Genomic DNA, 22137 nt, shown 5'->3' with positions numbered 1-22137 from the left:
GGCATATGCCGCCTGCCCCCAAACCGTCACTCGCCCATTGTCAGTGGTGTGATCTGTACAATGTGGCTCCTGTCATGATTGGGGCCTATGTGCATTATTTGGATTTCCTTCCCCCAGGCAATGTATCAGGATATTGTGGCATATAGTTACACTTAGGTGAGTACAGAGAGAGAACTCTGAGCCCCAGAAGAGTCATTATGTTTCTTACCTTGGCGATGGGGCTCCCTCACTTTGCGGATTTCTCCCCCGCACAACTGTTCGTGCACTGACCACCATCTTGCCCTAGTAGATGGTGGACGGTTATTCATCCGCTTTAAGTAGAGCCGGCATCGCATGCACTGCCACCAGTGTTTCTTCAGTGCCTCTTCTTCTGCATAGAAGTCATGGTAGATCTAATCACATAGTAGAAATAAAACAAATTATAGATACAAATGGCGACAGCATTTCACTGATTGCATGAAAACACTCTAAAGTCTCCTGTCCTGTACATAATTACATACATGATAGGGATACGCAGAATAATACAGAATAACATTATGCAGTGTAATTTACTGTAAGAATGGGCAAATTAACTCCTAATGGGGTATGTAGCCTTATGGTAACGTGTGTGCCAGCCCTAAGGGTCACCAGGAATCCTGCCAATGTCTCACCACATATAGCTGGCTGGTATGTAACCTTAGGGTAACGTGTGTGCCAGGCCTAAGGGAACGCTATGTATGTGACTATATATGAGAACACTAGTCACCAGGAATCCTGCCAATGTCTCACCACATATAGCTGGCCGGTATGTAACCTTATGGTAATGTGTGTACCAGGCGTAAGGGTCACCAGGACTCCTGCCAATGTCTCACCACATATAGCTGGCTGGTGTATAGCCTCCCCGCTCCTCATACATACATGAACCCTTAATGACTGACTATATACTTACAGTTATGTTTGTACCAGTCAGGTTGTTTATACGCTCCATCTCTCTCACAAATTCCTCTCCATGATGAGACGTGTCCCTTATTTGGGACACATACAGGAAGGCATGGATCATCTCATGCAATAAGCTCTGCAATACACCAAATAATGGGCCTGTTATAGTATTTATTTATTATTTATTTATTAACAGTTTTTTATATAGCGCAGCATATTCCGTTGCGCTTTACAATTGGAACATTAACAGAACAAAATTGGGTAATAACAAACAGATATATAGGTAGGAAGGCCCTGCTCGCAAGCTTACAATCTATAGTAAGAATGACACAGACATTACACACTTTGTTAAAAACGATTGAGGTTTATGTTTCCAGATGTGAGTTACACCAGATCAAAAGAGACACACACTGTACTATGTACTATTAAATCATTGGTGAAAACTTAAAATTTTGTATATTCTGAAAAATGTCCCTTCTCCCCATTATCTCATTCCAATACTTCATTAGTCTCAGTGTTGTAAATTACTTTGACCCCCTGTGCATGGTAAGGGGGGGGCATGGAGGGTGGTGTGGATGGGACATGGGGGGGACATATGGGGAGGTCAGAGGGTCATCACACCCTAATTTCTATGAAATGGCGGAATCCCTAAATATTTATCCCCTCTGAAAACACAACTTATAGTACCTCTACTAGTTTCCTCCTGGGCAGCTGCTCCAGGATCGGTTTGCTCAGCCTAATTAAGCAGATTCCTCCAAACTCCTTTCCCTGGCGGCAGTATCCGGCCATTCTGGGGAGAGAACACAAATCGCACATGAGTAACATCCATGGTCTTATACAATTACATACGAGGAGGTGAGAGATGACAATTGAGAGAAGACGCTAACATTAGTGGCTATATAAATACGATAGTTATACACACCCCACATAGATGGGACCAGCAGTGACTCCTACCCTCTTGGATGAGGGGGGTTGTTGCTGCCTGTGCTCCCATTAACTGTACTGCAGGAGGAGAGGAGAAGGCAGTAATTCTGCCCAGCCGGGTCCCGGCGCCTGCTCAATGGAGCTGGTAGGCGCCAGGACTGGCACATGTGCAAAATGATGGCTTCTAGGGACTGCATCAGCTGCAGCTCTTAGAAGCCATGTTGGGCTGACTGAAAAGCACCCACTGGAAGCACACGCTCTGCTGATCACAGCCTGCGCTGGCAGTCCCAGGGGGATAAACACACCTGCCCCTGGGACTGCCAGTCCTGTGTGTGATTGGCAGATAGCTCTTCCAATTGGAAGCCACTGCCAGTCACAGTGTAGCCAGTGCAGTCACTCTCACTGGCTCACTGAGGTAGTGGATTTGACTGGGGGGAGCTGTGGTAAATTCTGCCACTGGATGTGACTGATGGCAGCCCAAAGGTGGGAAAAGCAGAAGCACTTGTTTTGGTTCTCCTGAAAATTATAAATGCATACATTTGTTTTTGCAATATGAAAAGTGTTCTCATGGGGCCCGGAGCCCCTAGACCCATTAATAACACAAACGCAACACACTGACAGCCGGAATCCTCTGCAGAATTGTGCTGTGCCTCTTCATGCCTCATCCTCACTGTCACAGGCTGGAGAAAATTCTGCTCACCCAGAAGTCACATAGAACCTGAGTATTTAGCGCGTGACACTTATTTATCTTACATGAAACCCCCACTGATCAGTTATTATGTAGGTTGGAGGGCCGCACATACATGTACAGTATAAAGATGTCCATCACTGCCCTATATGTGTAATGTGTACCAGGCAGCCACTTACAGATATATATTTTATTATTATTATTATCAACCATTAGTAACATTTATTTATAGGGGACTATATAAATAACTGTTAACTGTTAATAAATAGGAATATCTTATAATAAACTGGTCTGCCAGTATCTACACTCACAGCTTCAGCCTGGAGCTCCACGCCACGGGTACATCAGCCAACTTCCCTCCGAAGTAAGCGTCATTGAACTCTGTAAAGAGTCCCTGGATGTCGGGGTTGGGATCTATCGACTCCCAAGCCTCATCCACTATCGATAAAGACTCACTAACACCTCCATAAATCTCCTCAGTGTAGTCCAGCGCATTCAGTCCATCATCGGCCTCCATCTTCCTCCTTTGCCTAGAACTGATGGCTCAGTAACTGTCAGGTGCTTTGCATATAAGCCACAGTGCACGTGTCACAATGGCTGGGTTTATGATGCTTGTGCGGGTCACAAAGGCTGGCTCCATGATGCTTGGATGTTACGAATATCCATCCATCCATCCATCCATCCATCCATTCATCCATTTGTTTATCTCTCCTGGTATTACATCATTCCATAAGCAGATTTAAACTTGCACTAGTGTTTATTTAAGCATAATTACCAAAAAATAATAGCAACGTTTGAGGCAGAATATTGCCCTTTGTCAAGAATGGTCATAGAAGTCCATAGGCTTCAGTAGTCAATTAACTCCATCTAATAGAACCATATGGGGCTGCTGCGGTGTATATATCTATTAGACAGTATAATGGCCCCGCCCCCACCTGAGAGCTCTCGGTGACTGAACGAAAATCGTCCCGTGTGTCCCCGGCAGGGGTGTACTCAGTGTTGTTAACAACACTGAGCACAACACTGAACGAAATCAATAACGATTTTGTTCCGTGTCGGGCTCCCTCCGTCATCCCCGAACATGTTCAACCTGATATTATTGTCAGGTTGGACAGGAGGTTCGGGTGATGAATGGCAACTACCAACTACAAACAGGAACGCGCATTGGTAGTTACCGTTCATTGTTTTGGCCTTAAAACTGAACGATATTTTGAACGACTGAACGATAACGACGTCATTATCGTTCAGGCGTCCAAAAAATCGACCCATGTGTACGCACCCTTAACTGACATACAGTGAGGCCCAGGCCCCACACCAGAGCTCTCAGTGACTGCTAGATAGGGATGGACATCGTTGGTCGATGTTTACCGACCATTAATGTTTTTCTTGCAATGTTATTGTTTTCACCATTCGATGGCAGCATTCCGATCGATGTTTGCTGTCATCAAATGGTAATCACTCGATGGTGTTGCGATGGTGGCTTCTTTTCTTTAAATACCAAAAGCTATGCCTCCCATGGCTGCTGTGTGCTGTGTCTCTGCATGTGATGATCTCCATGGCACATGCTGCTGGGATCGTTGGAGGCTGTCCCTAACTGCCTCCGATGTGACCCTCAGTCCCTCCCCTCTCTGCTAGCCATGATTGGCTCTCCGAGACAGTGAGAGCCAATCATTGTTCAGCCCTGGTGCTGCAGTATAAACAGTCCCTCAGAAACACACACAGATCCAGTCTCCCAGTGTTGGCTGTGACATAGCAGCAGGGGAAGTTATAGTGTTTCTCTCTCCTCAGCTCTGCTTGGCTGGCCTCAGGTGTTTGTTTTTTTGCCACGGCTCTGAGCCCCGCCCCCGTCCCCTTATCCCCACCACCAATCCCGCCCCTTAACTATTCATATTGATAGCTTTTGCCATCAAATTCTTTTGATGCAATGGTTAGTTACCATCACATCGAAAGTTTCAATGGTGAATGCCCCTGTAGCAGTGCCCCCATAGTTATGCCCCTGTAGCAGTGCCCTCATAGGTATGCCCCTGTAGTAGTGCCCCCATAGTTCTGCCCCTGTAGCAGTGCCCCCATAGTTCTGCCCCTGAAGCAGTGCCCCCATAGTTCTGCCCCTGTAGCAGTGCCCCCAGAGTTCTGCCCCTGTAGCAGTGCCCCCAGAGTTCTGCCCCTGTAGCAGTGCCCCCAGAGTTATGCCCCTGTAGCAGTGCCCCCAGAGTTATGCCCCTGTAGTGCCGCTTGTACAATTAAACACAAAAAACCCACTTGCTGCTCCTTGGAACTATGGGAGAGCGCCAGTGACCTTAATTCCTGGAGGTAATGGACGGACAGCCAGGCATGCAATGATTCATATACATGCCCAGCTGTTCGTCCATTACCAACAGGAATTTCAGTTTTACCCCAAGTGGGGAAATTTACCCCTGTACCCCGACCACTGTGCTAGACTGACATACATTGTGGCCCCGCCCCCACCTCAGAGCTCTCAGTGACTGCTAGACTGACATACACTGAGGCCCTGCCCCCTCCCAGACACAGCCAGCACTGCCTAGATGCACAGGACTGATGGGGACATGTATCAAACCTTCTACAGAGAGGGGATGTTCCCCATAGCAACCAATCAGCTTCTAGCTAGCATTTATCAAGTATATCCTATAAAACAATAGAAAGAAGCTGATTGGTTGCTATGGAAAACTTCTCCACATTGTGGAAGGTTTGATACATTCAGAGTTGAAGATGAAAATGTAATGTCTAGTTTTCAAACAAATCTTTATATTACATTGTATCAATTAGACAAGTGCATGTCACTGGCGTGTCCAAATCGGCGACTGTGTCTTTTGACACTGGTGGCAAAGCTTAGACAGGAATTCTGCGCTCCATGGGGCTGCTTCCTCTAAATCAGGCCCCTGTGTCTAATAATTGTAAGAATAATTTTGCGCACCGATGGTCAGCCCTACTCTAACAGTCAGCCCTGGTCTATTGGACAGCTGGCCAATCAGGTTTGAGGGTGGGGCTTAATGGGTAGCGCCAGGGGGCGGAGCGATTTTCCATCTCAGCACCAGGTAAAAACATTGCGGGGCTCTCTGTCTTTGATGGCATGGAATCATTGGATCTCCGCCATCAATCGCAAAACTATCAACTATCGGTGGTTATCCATCGAGGGTTCATAATTGTCGATGGCCAACCCTAGTCTGCAGTACAAGCGGAGTCTTTCTGTACAGATGAGTGCACTGTGGGCCTGATTCAAAGGCACTCGCAAAAAGCGAGCGCTCGCTCTGAATCAGGGCGGGCACTGTTTTTTTTTAGGAGCGGCCTCTTGGCCGCTCGCATAGCTGTGGGTGACCACCCACAGCTATAGCAAGCGGCCATGATGATGGTCGCGATGGTCAAGACCATCAGGCTTGCGACAAGACCCATGTGGTAGGATCTCATTCATCGCAAGCCCCAGTGAGCTTGCCACCCGTGTCAGTAGGTCCGCCCGCAAACGGCAGGCATTTCTTCGGCCAGCCAACCCCCCCCCCCCCCCCAAGCGCTCGCGAGCAGGTCTGAATCAGGCCCTATGTAAGGTGCTACTGACCCCTTGTGGCACATATATAAAATAGAAATAATGAATAATATTAATAATAATAGTATTTTATAATACTGACTTCAGCTTCTGTATGAAGCTGCTGTACTCAAAACCAACCACTAGGTGTCCTCCTGTCAGTAACATTGGTGAGATAGGTGGTGTATATTAATGAAAGGGAGGTGCTGTGACCATCTCCTGGTTGCACTATGTAGGAGGGTGACTGTGACATGTGAGTGAGTGCACTGCAGGGCAGGCTACTGCAGACAGACTCAGAGGACACTGATCAGATCATCTACATCAGTGGTCAGGGAACAGGGGTAAATTACCCCACTTGGGGTAAAACTGAAATTCCTGGGGGTAATGGACGGACAGCCGGGCATGCATATGAATCATTGCATGCCCGGCTGTCCGTCCATTACCCCCAGGAATGGAGGTCACTGGCGCTGTTAGCCGGACACCCGCTGCACCCGGTGTCAGGGACCTCCAGCCCGGCGCCGCAGGGAGGCTCTAAGCCAGACACCCGCTGAGATGTTATTACCAGAGGGCGCCCGGCTCCCTCCCTGCAGCGCTGCGTTAGCCGGAGGCTGGAGTTCTCTTCTGAACTCCAGCTTCCGGCTCTCTCCATGTGCACTCTCTCCCATAGTTCCGAGGAGCAGCCGGGCGGACAGGACGGCGGCGGATGCAGGGGCGGGGATTAAGGTAAGTGGTTTTTTTTTTGTACAAGCGGCACTACAGGGGCATAACTATGGGGGCACTGCTACAGGGGCATAACTATGGGGGCACTGCTACAGGGGCATAACTATGGGGGCACTACTACAGGGGCATAACTGAGGGCACTGCTACAGGGGCATAACTATGGGGGCACTACTACAGGGGCATAACTATGAGGGCACTGCTACAGGGGGATAACTATGGGGGCACTGCTACAGGGGCATAACTATGAGGGCACTGCTACAGGGGCATAACTATGGGGACACTGCTACAGGGGCATAACTATGGCACTGCTACAGGGGCATAACTATGAGGGCACTGCTACAGGGGCATACAGTCAGGTGCATAAATAGTGGGACATTGACAGAATTTTCATATTTTGGCCTCTATTCACCACCACAATGGCTTTGAAATGAAACAAACAAGATGTGCTTAAACTTTAGACTTTCAGATTTCATTTGAGGGTAATTACATCCAAATCAAGTGAACGGTTTAGGAATTACAACGGTTTCTATATGTGCCTCCCACTTTTTAAGGGGCCAAAAGTAATGGGACAAACTAAACAATCCTAAATCTTATTTTCACTTTTTAATACTTTGTTGCCAATCCTTTGCAGGCAGTTACAGCCTGAAGTCTGGAATGCATAGACATCACCAGACACTGGGTTTCATCCCTGGTGATGCTCTGCCAGGCCTCTACTGCTAATGTCTTCCGTTCCTGCTTGTTCTTGGGACATTTTCCCTTCAGTTTTGTCTTCATCCAGTGAAATGCATGCTCAATCAGATTCAGGTCAGGGGATTGACTTGGCCATTGCATAACATTCTACTTTTTAGCCTTAAAAAACTCTTTGGTTGCTTTTGCAGTATGCTTCGGGTCATTGTCCATCTGTACTGTGAAGCGCCATCCAATGAGTTCTGAAGCATTTGACTGAATATGAGCATATAATATTGCCCGAAACACTTCAGAATTCATTCTGCTGCTTTTGTCAGCAGTCACATCATCAATAAATACAAGGGAACCAGTTCCATTGGCAGCCATACATGCCCACGCCATGACACTACCACCACCATGCTTCACTGATGAGGTGGTATGTTTTGGATCATGAGCAGTTCCTTTCATTCTCCATACTCTTCTCTTCCCATCACTCTAGTACAAGTTGATCTTTGTCTCATCTGTCCATAGGATGTTGTACCAGAACTGTAATGGCTTTTTAGATGTTGTTTGGCAAGCTCTAATCTGGTCTTCCTGTTTTTGTGGCTCACCAATGTTTTACATCTTATGGTGAACCCTCTATATTCCCTCTTGTGAAGTCTTCTCTTGATTGTTGAGTTTGACACATATACACCTACCTCCTGGAGAGTGTTCTTGATTTAGCCAACTGTTTTGAAGGGGTTTTTCTTCACCAGGGAAATAATTCTTCTGTCATCCACCACAGTTATTTTCCATGGTGTTCCGGGTCTTTTGGTGTTGCTGAGCTCTCCGGTGCGTTCTTTCTTTTTAAGAATGTTCCAAACTGTTGATTTGGCCACACCTAATGTTTTTGCTATCTCTCTGATGGGTTTGTTTTGATTTTTCAGCCTAATGATGGCTTGCTTCACTGATAGTAACAGCTCTTTGGATCTCATATTGAAAGTCGACAGCAACTGATTCCAAATGCAAATGTCACACCTAGAATCAACTCCAGACCTTTGCCTGCTCAATTGATAATGAAATAACGAGGGAATAGCCCACACCTATCCACGAAATAGCTTTTGAGTTGATAGTCCCATTACTTTTGGCCCCTTAAAAAGTGGGAGGCACATATAGAAACCGTTGTAATTCCTACATCGTTCACCTGATTTGGATGTAATTACTCTCAAATGAAATCTGAAAGTCTGCAGTTAAAGCACATCTTGTTTGTTTCATTTCAAAGCCACTGTGGTGGTGAATAGAGGCCAAAATATGAAAATTCTATCAATGTCCCAATATTTATGCACCTGACTGTAACTATGGGGGCACTGCTACAGGGGCATAACTATATGAGGGCACTGCTATAGGGGCACTGCTACAGGGGCATAACTATGGGGGCACTACTACAGGGGCATTATATGGGGGCACTACTATAGGATTTCCTTCCTTTCAAATCAAGGGGGTAACGTCTGCGTATCTAAATATATTTTGGGGTAAAAGGTAAAAAAGTTCCCTGACCCCTGATCTACATAGCATAGCAGCAGGGACAGGGTGAGTTATGCATGTTGTCTATTAGGTTATATTGCATGCAATACATGTATGTGAAGCTTTCCTGGAGCTCTTCCTATCAGTACTGTGCACTGTATAGCTATATATTATGTTTCTAATTGTTATACATATTAGGGGTGTGCACCGGCCACTTTTCGTGTTTTGTGTTTTGGTTTTGGATCTGGATCTTTCTTCGTGTTTTGGATCTGGATTGGTTTTGCCAAAACCACCCTTCCGTGTTTTGGGTTCTGGGTTTTGTGTTTTGGATCTGTATTTTTTTTAAAAAAAGCATAAAAACAGCTAAAATCACAGAATTTGTAGGTTTTTCTGCTCCTATGCTATTATTAACCTCAATAACCTTAATTTCCACTCATTTCCAGTCTATTCTGAATACCTCACACCTCACAATAGTGTTTTTATGTCCAAAAGGTTGCACCGAGGTAGCTGGATGACTATGCTAAGCGACACGAGTGGGCGGCACAAACACGTGACCCATCTAGGCGTGAAACTGCAGTGGCAGACAGGATGGCATTGAAAAACTAGGCCCCAAACTGTACATAATGCAAAGAAAAAAAAGAGGTGCAAGATGGAATTGTCCTTGGGCCCTCCCACCCACCCTTATGTTGTATAAACAGGACATGCACACTTTAACAAACCAATCATTTCAGCGCCAGGGTCTGCCACACAACTGTGGCTGAAATGATTGGTTCGTTTGGGCCCCCACAAAACAAGCTGGCAATTAATCTGTCCCTGCACAAACTGGCTCTACGGAGGCAAGAAGTCGTCCTCATCCTCCTCATCCACAGATTCCTCACCCTCTTCAGTGTTATGTACATCCTCATCCTCACAGAGTATTAATTCGTCCCTGCTGGAACCACAGGTCCCTCTGTACGTTCTGGAGGCTGGTCTCCCTGGAAGAGTTGATCATTCATTTTATGAACATCATCTTCTCCACATTTTGTGGAAGCAACCTCCTACGCCTTTCGCTAACAAGGTTCCCGGCTGCACTAAACACTCTTTCGGAGTACACACTGGAGGGGGGGCAACTCAGGTAAAATAGAGCCAGTTTGTACAGGGACCTCCAAATTGCTTCTTTTTCCTGCCAGTACAGGTACGGACTGTCTGACATGCCTACTTGGATGCTGTCACCGATGTAATCCTTTAACAGACAGACGCACGCTTGTCGCTGCTGCTTTGAGGATTCAAGTGCGGCTACAGCCCACACAATTCACAAAGACAGAAAAAAAAAAAGAATATTTTTATTGTTTGTGGAGCACACTTTGAGGGTTACACCACCCTCTAACAGACAGACGCACGCTTGTCGCTGCTGCTTTGAGGATGCAAGTGCGGCTACAGCCCACACAATTCACAAAGACAGAAAAAAGAAGAAGAATATTTTTATTCTTTGTGTAGCACACTTTGAGGGTGTCACCACCCTTTAACAGACAGACGCACGCTTGTCGCTGCTGCTTTAAGGATGCAGGTGCGGCTACAGCCCACACATTTCACAAAGACCGAAAAAAAAAGAACAATATTTTAATTGTTTGTGTAGCACACTTTGAGGGTGTCACCACCCTTTAACAGACAGACGCACGCTTGTCGCAGCTGCTTTAAGGATGCAGGTGCGGCTACAGCCCACACAATTCACAAAGACAGAAAAAATAACAATATTTTAATTGTTTGTGTAGCACACTTTGAGGGTGTCACCACCCTTTAACAGACAGACGCACGTTTGTCGCTGCTGCTTTAAGGATGCAGGTGCGGCTACAGCCCACACAATTCACAAAGACAGAAAAAAGAAGAATATTTTTATTGTTTGTGTAGCACACTTTGAGGGTGTCACCACCCTTTAACAGACAGACGCACGCTTGTCGCTGCTGCTTTGAGGATGCAAGTGCGGCTACATCGCACACAAGTCACAAACACATTAAAAAAATAGTTTTTTATTTTTTGGAGCACTTCGTGAGTTACACCACCCTTTAACAGACAGACGCACGCTTGTCGCTGCTGCTTTAAGGATGCAGGTGCGGCTACAGCCCACACAATTCACAAAGACAGAAAAAAGAAGAAGAATATTTTTATTGTTTGTGTAGCACACTTTGAGGGTGTCACCACCCTTTAACAGACAGACGCACGCTTGTCGCTGCTGCTTTGAGGATGCAAGTGTGGCTACATCACACACAAGTCACAAACACATTAAAAAAAAATTTTTGATTTTTTTTGGAGCACTTTGAGAGTTACAACACCCTTTAACAGACAGACGCACGCTTGTCGCTGCTGCTTTGAGGATGCAAGTGCGGCTACAGCCCACACAATTCACAAAGACAGAAAAAAAAAGAACAATATTTTAATTGTTTGTGTAGCACACTTTGAGGGTGTCACCACCCTTTAACAGACAGACGCACGCTTGTCGCTGCTGCTTTAAGGATGCAGGTGCGGCTACAGCCCACACATTTCACAAAGACAGAAAAAAAAAGAACAATATTTTAATTGTTTGTGTAGCACACTTTGAGGGTGTCACCACCCTTTAACAGACAGACGCACGCTTGTCGCTGCTGCTTTGAGGATGCAGGTGGAATCTAGACGGGATTTGGAACCGAGGACACACTACCTCCATCAATTGTCTAAATCCCACTGCACTAATGTCGGATACCGGACGCACGTCTAACACCAACATAGCAGTCAAGGCCTCAGTTATACGTTTTGCTTCAGGATGACTGCTGTCGTACTTCATCCTCATCGCTAGGGACTGTTGGAGGGTCAATTGTTTAGTAAAAGTAGTGATGTTCCTACTTCCTCTCTGGGATGATGAACAACTCCCAGCAGCAGCAACAGCACTAGTAGGAAGTGGTTCTTGATCTTTCCCTATTTTATTTTTATCAGAGAAAGTTTGGTCCTCCATTTATGTTATATTGATATATATACGTGCGGCTAAAGCGCACACAAACACAGAAAATATTTTTTTATTTTTGCTGGAGAGTAGTGCACTTTGTGGGTTACACCACCCTTTAAGAAATGAGCCAGCCGGCTCTTTACTTATGGGACACAGGCGCACGCTTGGCGCTGCTCCTTTGTTGATGCACGTGCAGCCACAGTGCACACAAGTCACAAACACAGAAAATATATATTTTTTTGGTTTGGAGTGTACTTTGGGGGTTACAGAACCCTTTAACGGTCAAGCCAGCCGGCCCTTTACTTATGACACAGGCGCACGCTTGGCACTACTTTGTTGATGCACGTGCGGCTACTGCGCACACAATTCACAAACACAGAAAATAATTTTTTTTGGGGTTTGGACTGGAGTGTACTTTCGGGGGTTACAGCACCCTTAACGGTCAAGCCAGCCGGCCCTTTACTTATGACACAGGCGCACGCTTGGCACTACTTTGTTGATGCACGTGCGGCTACTGCGCACACAATTCACAAACACAGAAAATAATTTTTTTTTTGGTTTGGACTGGAGTGTACTTTCGGGGGTTACAGCACCCTTAACGGTCAAGCCAGCCGGCCCTTTACTTATGACACAGGCGCACGCTTGGCACTACTTTGTTGATGCACGTGCGGCTACTGCGCACACAATTCACAAACACAGAAAATAATTTTTTTTTGGGTTTGGACTGGAGTGTACTTTCGGGGGTTACAGCACCCTTAACGGTCAAGCCAGCCGGCCCTTTACTTATGACACAGGCGCACGTTTGGCACTACTTTGTTGATGCACGTGCGGCTACTGCGCACACAATTCACAAACACAGAAAATAATTTTTTTTTTGGTTTGGACTGGAGTGTACTTTCGGGGGTTACAGCACCCTTAACGGTCAAGCCAGCCGGCCCTTTACTTATGACACAGGCGCACGTTTGGCACTACTTTGTTGATGCACGTGCGGCTACTGCGCACACAATTCACAAACACAGAAAATAATTTTTTTTTTGGTTTGGACTGGAGTGTACTTTCGGGGGTTACAGCACCCTTAACGGTCAAGCCAGCCGGCCCTTTACTTATGACACAGGCGCACGCTTGGCACTACTTTGTTGATGCACGTGCGGCTACTGCGCACACAATTCACAAACACAGAAAATAATTTTTTTTGGGGTTTGGACTGGAGTGTACTTTCGGGGGTTACAGCACCCTTAACGGTCAAGCCAGCCGGCCCTTTACTTATGACACAGGCGCACGTTTGGCACTACTTTGTTGATGCACGTGCGGCTACTGCGCACACAATTCACAAACACAGAAAATAATTTTTTTTTTGGTTTGGACTGGAGTGTACTTTCGGGGGTTACAGCACCCTTAACGGTCAAGCCAGCCGGCCCTTTACTTATGACACAGGCGCACGTTTGGCACTACTTTGTTGATGCACGTGCGGCTACTGCGCACACAATTCACAAACACAGAAAATAATTTTTTTTTTGGTTTGGACTGGAGTGTACTTTCGGGGGTTACAGCACCCTTAACGATCAAGCCAGCCGGCCCTTTACTTATGACACAGGCGCACGCTTGGCACTACTTTGTTGATGCACGTGCGGCTACTGCGCACACAATTCACAAACACAGAAAATAATTTTTTTTTTGGTTTGGACTGGAGTGTACTTTCGGGGGTTACAGCACCCTTTAACGGTCAAGCCAGCCGGCCCTTTACTTATGACACAGGCGCACGCTTGGCACTACTTTGTTGATGCACGTGCGGCTACTGCGCACACAATTCACAAACACAGAAAATATATTATTTTTTTTAGCACTTGGGGGGAGCACCCCTGATGGACAGAGCACCCCCTGGACAACACTACAGCACCCCTTTAGGACTGGGACACTGCACAGGACTTTGGAGTGGACACAGCCCCTATGGAGAACTGACTGCACAACACAGTCCAGCCAGCCCCTATGGACTTTGAAGTAGTGGACACAGCCCCTATTAACAACAGCAGCACAGCACAACACAGCCAGCCCCTATGGACTTTGAAGTAGTGGACAACAGCAGCACTACACTACACTACACTACACAGCACTAACTCCCACCCTCCCTCTTCACTGTCCACAGCCGAGTGAGAAAATGGCGCCGACGCGGGTACCTTATATAGGATCCAAAACCCGCGAGACTCGGAAGGCGGGATGATGACGTTTTGCCTCGATGTCAGATCCGAGTCAGGCGGGAAAAGTCGAGCCTGACTCGGATCGGACTCGGATCGGGGGGGCTCGGGGGGGTTCGGATTTCAGAAATCCGAACCCGCTCACCCCTAATACATATACAGTGTGTATGTTGTTGCAGTATGTGTTTGCAGCCAGTTAGTAAAGTGTATATGCACCCACAAATATCAGGTGTCTTTGAGCAGGGACATGTTTTCAGGTTTAATATTCCTTGAAAATTTCCTTTTTTGTTACTTTTTTGACATTTGTTTATGTCATGTCAAGTGTTTTTTTATTTTGTACCAAGTGAAAATTGCAGTATTATGAGCTAAAAGGAGCCCAGGGGCTGACAGTAGGGTCTCCTAAATATTCTTAGGTGTACAGTAAGCTACATCCCTTTATTGTGTCAGCAAATTTACTGACGGTTGGTCACCACTGGCATTTGGTACAGAGCGTATTTTACTTGTGTTTGTGCATTGCTGTGTGTCATTTGCATGGCATGTGTGTTCATTCGGATAATGTAGGGAAGAGCCTCTCAGCGCTAATGCAGATACATGGCGGGATGCACTACAAATCTTCATGCATAACGGCATAATTAACGCCGCCATATAAAATGCACTGATGCTTCCTGCCTACAATCTTAGTAACGCTCACGTCCTGGCCGAAACGCTACATTTGCCATCTTCTGTAAAAACTCATTAAAATGTTCATTACAATGAGCCAAATGTCAGTTTAAACACTTGATGCAATGGTTTCCAATACACTAGCCCCCCTAGTGCCTAAACCTAACCAACCCTCCCGGGGGGGGCTAACCATAAGTTTCCCTGGGAGTCCCTAACCCCCACGGCTAACAGGTCTCAATGCCTGGCATACCTACTTTTGGTGTTTTGAAAATGCAGCACAAGTTATATAGAATATAGGGACCTTGGGCCGATTCCGACGTATTGGAACGACAGATCGTGTAAAAAATGCCCAAATCGTGAGTCCCCACTCACGATCACGATGTGATACGCTTCCCCGCTGGTCACACATCGCATCATCAGATCTGCCATGCTGTAGGGCAGCTCTGCCAATCTGGGACACAAATGCACTGGAAAAAGTCTGGATACATGATACATCGTTTGTAAATTGGACACTTTAAGCACCAAATCGTGTGCAGAGCTGCCGGGGAGGAATTTCAAGGGAAATCGTACACCTTGTCGGATCGATTTAATTGCTGTGTGCGCTATATTAGTACAGGCCTTTAAGATCTATGAAATTAATCCTAAAAAGGAGAGAAATGCTGTGCATCATATGACCAATATCTCTTAATCGAGTCTCATGGCCCAGCCAGGTGCGCAGAGTGGTGAGGCTGGAACTACACCCTGACCGTGATAGTCACACCCAATCAGCTGCGCAATATTCAGTCTCATTTTGTCTGCGCATTGTAAGAGTCTTTTTATCTCATTTGTTTTGCTCCTTTAGCATTTAGCAATGGGATTAACTATCCAATGATGGCGAATCCTGTGGGGTTCCCAGATTTCCCAGGCATACTTTCCTGTTGCATCTTTTATACCATTCAGTTTCTACAGTAAGTTATATTCTCAGTTTAATGGCTCTTTATACTAGTGATGTAAATGGAGTTTATTTTGCTGTTCATCATAAATGTTTTTATTTGATGACATCCAATGATCAAATTTACTTTGTCCTTATAAAAGGAGATGATGGTCGGCTGCTAACAGGACAAGTTCCCTCCACTCGGCCTCTCGCCAGTAGCTGGAAAGTGATAGGACAGATGCACTCACCATAGTATCATGTATATAGTATATCCCCTGTATCATGTATATAGTATATCCCCTGTATCATGTATGTCTCCACAGTATCAGCTGCGTCTCTGGCACTGCACCTTACCCGCTATAATTCCCATCACCCATTACCACTCCCTGGCACTGCACCTTACCCTCTATAATTCCCATCACCTGCTACCACTCCCTGACTGCACCTGACCCACTATATTTCCCATCATCCACAACCACTCCCTGGCACTGCACCTTACCCACTATAATTGCCATCACCCAGTACCACTCCCTGGCACTGCACCATACCTGCTATAATTCCCATCATCCAGTACCACTCCCTGGCACTGCACTTTACCCGGTATAATTTCCATCACCCAGTACCACTCCTGGCACTACACCTTACCCGCTATAATTCCCATCACCCACTACCACTCCCTGGCACTGCACTTTACCCTCTATATTTACCATCACCCACTACCAGTCCCTCTTCTGTGATGGTCAACGTACTCTATGGCGGTCACTGGTATGTTCTTTGTATTTATATACAATGTTGAATTGCTCCGGTACTTACATTTTCATCGCCGCAAGTCACAGCGAGTTGAATACTGTGAGTATTTGTAGTAAAGATGTATCAGAGATATAACACTCATGCAATCACTAATTAGTTGTGTAGAGACAGCACATTATGACTTTATTTAGCATAATAGGCAGGTACTGTAGCTGATACATGTCACCCTTCAGCTGGAATAATTGCCCACTCCTGGGCTAAGGCTAATGGTGTTTTTTCCAGGGCCACTTTCAGTTCCCAGTCCGTCCCTGGCCTCTAACAGTCAGTGGCCCTCATTCAGAGCCGCTCGTTAGCGGCAGTACGCTCGTTCCGAGCGATGTTTGCACATCTGCGCATGCGTACGGTTTTTAGTACGCATGCGCGAACCAGTCAGTGCGGCCAAAAATCGTTTGTACGCTATATAGCGAGTGCCTGCTATTTTGAGTGACAGAATGAGGCGTATGTGGGTGGTAACAGGGGAAGGTGCTTGAAAATGGGGAGTGGAGATCCGAACGCAGGCGTGCTTAAAGGTCAAAACGGGCGTATTATGGGTGTGCATAATTAATACAGCAGCGTCATTGACCACGTCACTGGGTTATTTTATAGCCAGAACTGCTCGCAAATTTGTGGTAGCAAACACCAACCACAAGAATAGCGAGCAGTTCATACGCTGGTCGATGTACTCGATTAATCTAATAAATAGCGGACATGACGTATGGTGCGAGCGGCCAGGGGGCATTTTTAACAAATAAACGAGCGTATGTTTTGCTCGCTCGTTCATACTTAGAGGCGTGAACAGACTGCAATTTGCGAACGGATCATTTGAATAGCCACCCCTTGTTTTTGAACGAACGACCGCAAATAGCGAACGGCTCTGAATGAGGGCCAGTGTTTCCTCAGCAGGCAGCTTGTGCACGACGTTGCAGGGATCCGGGTGCAGCTGCTGATGCTGCAGAAAACAGAGGTCTTTCTGGCGCCTTTTTAGAAAAGGTGCCACAGGTGTAAGGTGACTGGCATCCCGCCCCTGTACACGATGTGGGCACAGTTTGATCATGAATGCAAGCCCCTGACTGGCACACTGTGTCTATAGGTGGACTGAATAAAGTGCCGAAAGCAGTGTGAATACAGTCTTTGCTTAGGGCAGGCCTTAGGGTGGCTGTAGTACTGTTGGCAGCCTGTAGGTGGTGTAGGCACATAGAATGCTGCGTGTTCCCAGGAACAGATGGTGGACACAGGTGCAGGTAGGATGCCAGCTGATATAGGTGCAAATGCAGGGCAGCCCTGTTGGTAAAATGTGGACTGAAGCAGATGCAGAGATTACTGACAAAGCAGGCAGCTGGGGACTGGTACCATGCAGGACATATACACTGTGAGTACAGGATGCTCACATGTAAATGCTGGATGCTGATGGTAGCCAGCTGCAGAGTTCACCTGAATGCAGAGATGTGTAGGCAGAAGCACTAGTTGACAGCACTTGAAAACTACAGATATTGGACACAGAATACCCTGGTAATTGCAGGTGACAGGAGCTGGGAGCCGCAGGATCCAGGATACTGATGTCAGGGAGGCTTGTTGTTCTGGTAATGAACTTGCCAGTAGTGGAGGTTTAAATAGGACGCTCCCAGAGCCTATTGGTTTGACAGTTTATGTGAGCGTGACTGCTGGAATCTGGTAGAACGATGTAGTCATGAATTAATCCAAGATGGCGGCAAACATGGTCCACTGTCGCGGGTACTACCAGATGGGTTTTATGTGGAGATGTTCCGGCCAGGGTCTCAGGAGCACCAAGCACGACCAGAAGGAACACGGATGGTGATGATATGTCTCCGCTGAACCCACTAATGGGGGCTAAGATCCCGACGTGTGACAGGCAAAATGAGGGTGGCCACCAGTGTCTTATATGGCAACTCCCTTCCTCGCTCTCTTTGCTGGTGTGTGAGAGGCCTCGTCACGAGGTGCATCAGTAGTGGTCCTCGGCCTCCTCCTTCCTATAATACACAAGTATCAATTAGAGACATAGCAAGTGCATTGTGCAAGGTGATCTTTCTATGTTTACTGACAGTTATCGGGTACATCACAGGACTTTATCACTGCTCAGCACATATAAGGTGATATATTACAGGATATGTTACATATAATCATGTATTCAGGCCACTGGTGTCTGACTGTGAGGGTTGCACACACCAAGCATGGGCATATGCCGCCTGCCCCCAAACCGTCACTCGCCCATTGTCAGTGGTGTGATCTGTACAATGTGGCTCCTGTCATGATTGGGGCCTATGTGCATTATTTGGATTTCCTTCCCCCAGGCAATGTATCAGGATATTGCGGCATATAGTCACACTTAGGTGAGTACAGAGAGAGAACTCTGAGCCCCAGAAGAGTCATTATGTTTCTTACCTTGGCGATGGGGCTCCCTCACTTTGCGGATTTCTCCCCCGCACAGCTGTTCGTGCACTGACCACCATCTTGCCCTAGTAGATGGCGGACGGTTATTCATCCGCTTTAAGTAGAGCCGGCATCGCATGCACTGCCACCAGTGTTTCTTCAGTGCCTCTTCTTCTGCATAGAAGTCATGGTAGATCTAATCACATAGTAGAAATAAAACAAATTATAGATACAAATGGCAACAGCATTTCACTGATGGCATGAAAACACTCTAAAGTCTCCTGTCCTGTACATAATTACATACATGATAGGGATACGCAGAATAATACAGGATAACATTATGCAGTTTAATATACTGTAATAATGGGCAAATTAACTCCTAATGGGGTATGTAGCCTTATGGTAACGTGTGTGCCAGCCCTAAGGGTCACTAGGAATCCTGCCAATGTCTCACCACATATAGCTGGCTGGTATGTAACCTTAGGGTAACGTGTGTGCCAGGCCTAAGGGAACGCTATGTATATGACTATATATAAGACCACTAGTCACCAGGAATCCTGCCAATGTCTCACCACATATAGCTGGCTGGTATGTAACCTAAGGGTAACGTGTGTACCAGGCGTAAGGGTCACCAGGAATCCTGCCAATGTCTCACCACATACAGCTGGCAGGTATATAGCCTCCCCGCTCCTCCCACAAACATGGACCCTTAATGACTGACTATATACTTACAGTTATGTTTGTACCAGTCAGGTTGTTTATACGCTCCATCTCTCTCACAAATTCCTCTCCATGATGAGACGTGTCCCTTATTTGGGACACATACAGGAAGGCATGGATCATCTCATGCAATAAGCTCTGCAATACACCATATAATGGGCCTGTTATAGTATTTATTATTTATTAACAGTTTTTTATATAGCGCAGCATATTCCGTTGCGCTTTACAATTGGAACATTAACAGAACAAAATTGGGTAATGACAAACAGATATATAGGTAGGAAGGCCCTGCTCGCAAGCTTACAATCTATAGTAAGAATGACACAGACATTACACACTTTGTTAAAAACGATTGAGGTTTATGTTTCCAGATGTGAGTTACACCAGATCGAAAGAGACAAACACTGTACTATGTACTATTAAATCATTGGTGAAAACTTAAAATTTTGTATATTCTGAAAAATGTCCCTTCTCCCCATTATCTCGTTCCAATACTTCATTAGTCTCAGTGTTGTAAATTACTTTGAACCCCTGTGCATGGTAAGGGGGGGGGCATGGAGGGTGGTGTGGGTGGGACATGGGGGGGACATTTGGGGAGGTCAGAGGGTCATCACACCCTAATTTCTATGAAATGGCGGGATCCCTAAATATTTATCCCCTCTGAAAACACAACCTATAGTACCTCTACTAGTTTCCTCCTGGGCAGCTGCTCCAGGATCGGTTTGCTCAGCCTAATTAAGCAGATTCCTCCAAACTCCTTTCCCTGGCGGCAGTATCCGGCCATTCTGGGGAGAGAACACAAATCGCACATGAGTAACAGCCATGGTCTGATACAATTACATACGAGGAGGTGAGAGATGACAATTGAGAGAAGACGCTAACATTAGTGGCTATATAAATACGATAGTTATACACACCCCACATAGATGGGACCAGCAGTGACTCCTACCCTCTTGGATGAGGGGGGCTGTTGCTGCCTGTGCTCCCATTAACTGTACTGCAGGAGGAGAGGAGAAGGCAGTAATTCTGCCCAGCCGGGTCCCGGCGCCTGCTCAATGGAGCTGGTAGGCGCCAGGACTGGCACATGTGCAAAATGATGGCTTCTAGGGACTGCATCAGCTGCAGCTCTTAGAAGCCATGTTGGGCTGACTGAAAGGCACCCACTGGAAGCACACGCTCTGCTGATCACAGCCTGCACTGGCAGTCCCAGGGGGATAAACACACCTGCCCCTGGGACTGCCAGTCCTGTGTGTGATTGGCAGATAGCTCTTCCAATTGGAAGCCATTGCCAGTCACAGTGTAGCCAGTGCAGTCACTCTCACTGGCTCACTGAGGTAGTGGATTTTACTGGGGGAAGCTGTGGTAAACTCCGCCACTGGATGTGACTGATGGCAGCCCAAAGGCGGGAAAAGCAGAAGCACTTGTTTTGGTTCTCCTGAAAATTATAAATGCATACATTTGTTTTTGCAATATGAAAAGTGTTCTCATGGGGCCCGGAGCCCCTAGACCCATTAATAAAATAAACGTAACACACTGACAGCCGGAATCCTCTGCAGAATTGTGCTGTGCCTCTTCATGCCTCATCCTCACTGTCACAGGCTGGAGAAAATTCTGCTCACCCAGAAGTCACATAGAACCTGAGTATATAGCGCGTGACACTTATTTATCTTACATGTAACCCCCACTGATCAGTTATTATGTAGGTTGGAGGGCCGCACATACATGTACAGTATAAAGATGTCCATCACTGCCCTATATGTGTAATGTGTACCAGGCAGCCACTTACAGATGTATATTTTATTTATTATTATTATTATTATTATTATTATTATTAACCATTAGTAACATTTATTTATAGGGGACTATATAAATAACTGTTAACTGTTAATAAATAGGAATATCTTATAATAAACTGATCTGACAGTATCTACACTCACAGCTTCAGCCTGGAGCTCCACGCCACGGGTACATCAGCCAACTTCCCTCCGAAGTAAGCGTCATTGAACTCTGTAAAGAGTTCCTGGATGTCGGGGTTGGGATCTATCGACTCCCAAGCCTCATCCACTATCGATAAAGACTCACTAACACCTCCATAAATCTCCTCAGTGTAGTCCAGCGCATTCAGTCCATCATCGGTCTCCATCTTCCTCCTTTGCCTAGAACTGATGGCTCAGTAACTGTCAGGTGCTTTGCATATAAGCCACAGTGCACGTGTCACAATGGCTGGATCCATGATGCTTGGATGTTACGAATATCCATCCATCCATCCATTTGTTTATCTCTCCTGGTATTACATCATTCCATAAGCTGATTTAAACTTACACTAGTGTTTATTTAAGCATAATTACCAAAAATAATAGCAACGTTTGAGGCAGAATATTGTCTTTTATCAAGAATGGTCATAGAAGTCCATAGGCTTCAGTAGTCAATTAACTCCATCTAATAGAAACCTATGGGGCTGCTGCGGTGTATATATCTATTAGACAGTATAATGGGCCCGCCCCCACCTGAGAGCTCTCGGTGACTGTAAAGGTGCATACACACGGGACGATTTTCTCCCTGAAC

At 46.3% G+C, this 22137-nt stretch overlaps 2 protein-coding genes across 2 annotated transcripts; both read right to left on the bottom strand.

Annotated features, from left to right (window-relative positions):
* Positions 1-208: 208 nt before the first annotated feature.
* On the bottom strand, positions 209-3047 carry LOC148506269 (DNA-dependent metalloprotease SPRTN-like; the record flags this gene model as incomplete). Its single annotated transcript, XM_088447027.1, has 4 exons — positions 2842-3047; positions 1606-1708; positions 929-1054; positions 209-392 (listed from the first exon to the last, which is right to left on the bottom strand). Coding segments are annotated over exons 1-4 (619 nt in total), but the record flags the coding sequence as incomplete, so codon positions are not given.
* A 15313-nt stretch (positions 3048-18360) lies between these two features.
* On the bottom strand, positions 18361-21715 carry LOC148506268 (DNA-dependent metalloprotease SPRTN-like). The gene is made up of 5 exons (XM_088447026.1): positions 21510-21715; positions 20255-20357; positions 19585-19710; positions 18865-19048; positions 18361-18452 (listed from the first exon to the last, which is right to left on the bottom strand). Exons 1-5 carry the CDS (start codon positions 21713-21715, stop codon positions 18361-18363), a joined length of 711 nt encoding a protein of 236 aa, XP_088303152.1.
* Between the last annotated feature and the right edge of the window lie 422 nt (positions 21716-22137).

This window comes from Taudactylus pleione, unplaced genomic scaffold, assembly GCF_031769625.1.
Source record: "Taudactylus pleione unplaced genomic scaffold, aTauple2 ptg000411l, whole genome shotgun sequence".
NCBI lineage: Eukaryota > Metazoa > Chordata > Amphibia > Anura > Myobatrachidae > Taudactylus > Taudactylus pleione.
This window is presented reverse-complemented; position numbering and strand designations above follow the sequence as displayed.

Coding starts and splice junctions, on each gene's coding strand:
- LOC148506268 (XM_088447026.1), bottom strand. CDS start 21,715: ATGGAGACCGATGATGGACTGAATGCGCTGGACTACACTGAGGAGATT. Junction 20,358..21,509: donor TGGAGCTCCAGGCTGAAGCT/GTGAGTGTAGAT, acceptor TTCTCTCCCCAG/AATGGCCGGATACTGCCGCC. Junction 19,049..19,584: donor TGACTGGTACAAACATAACT/GTAAGTATATAG, acceptor CTATGTGATTAG/ATCTACCATGACTTCTATGC.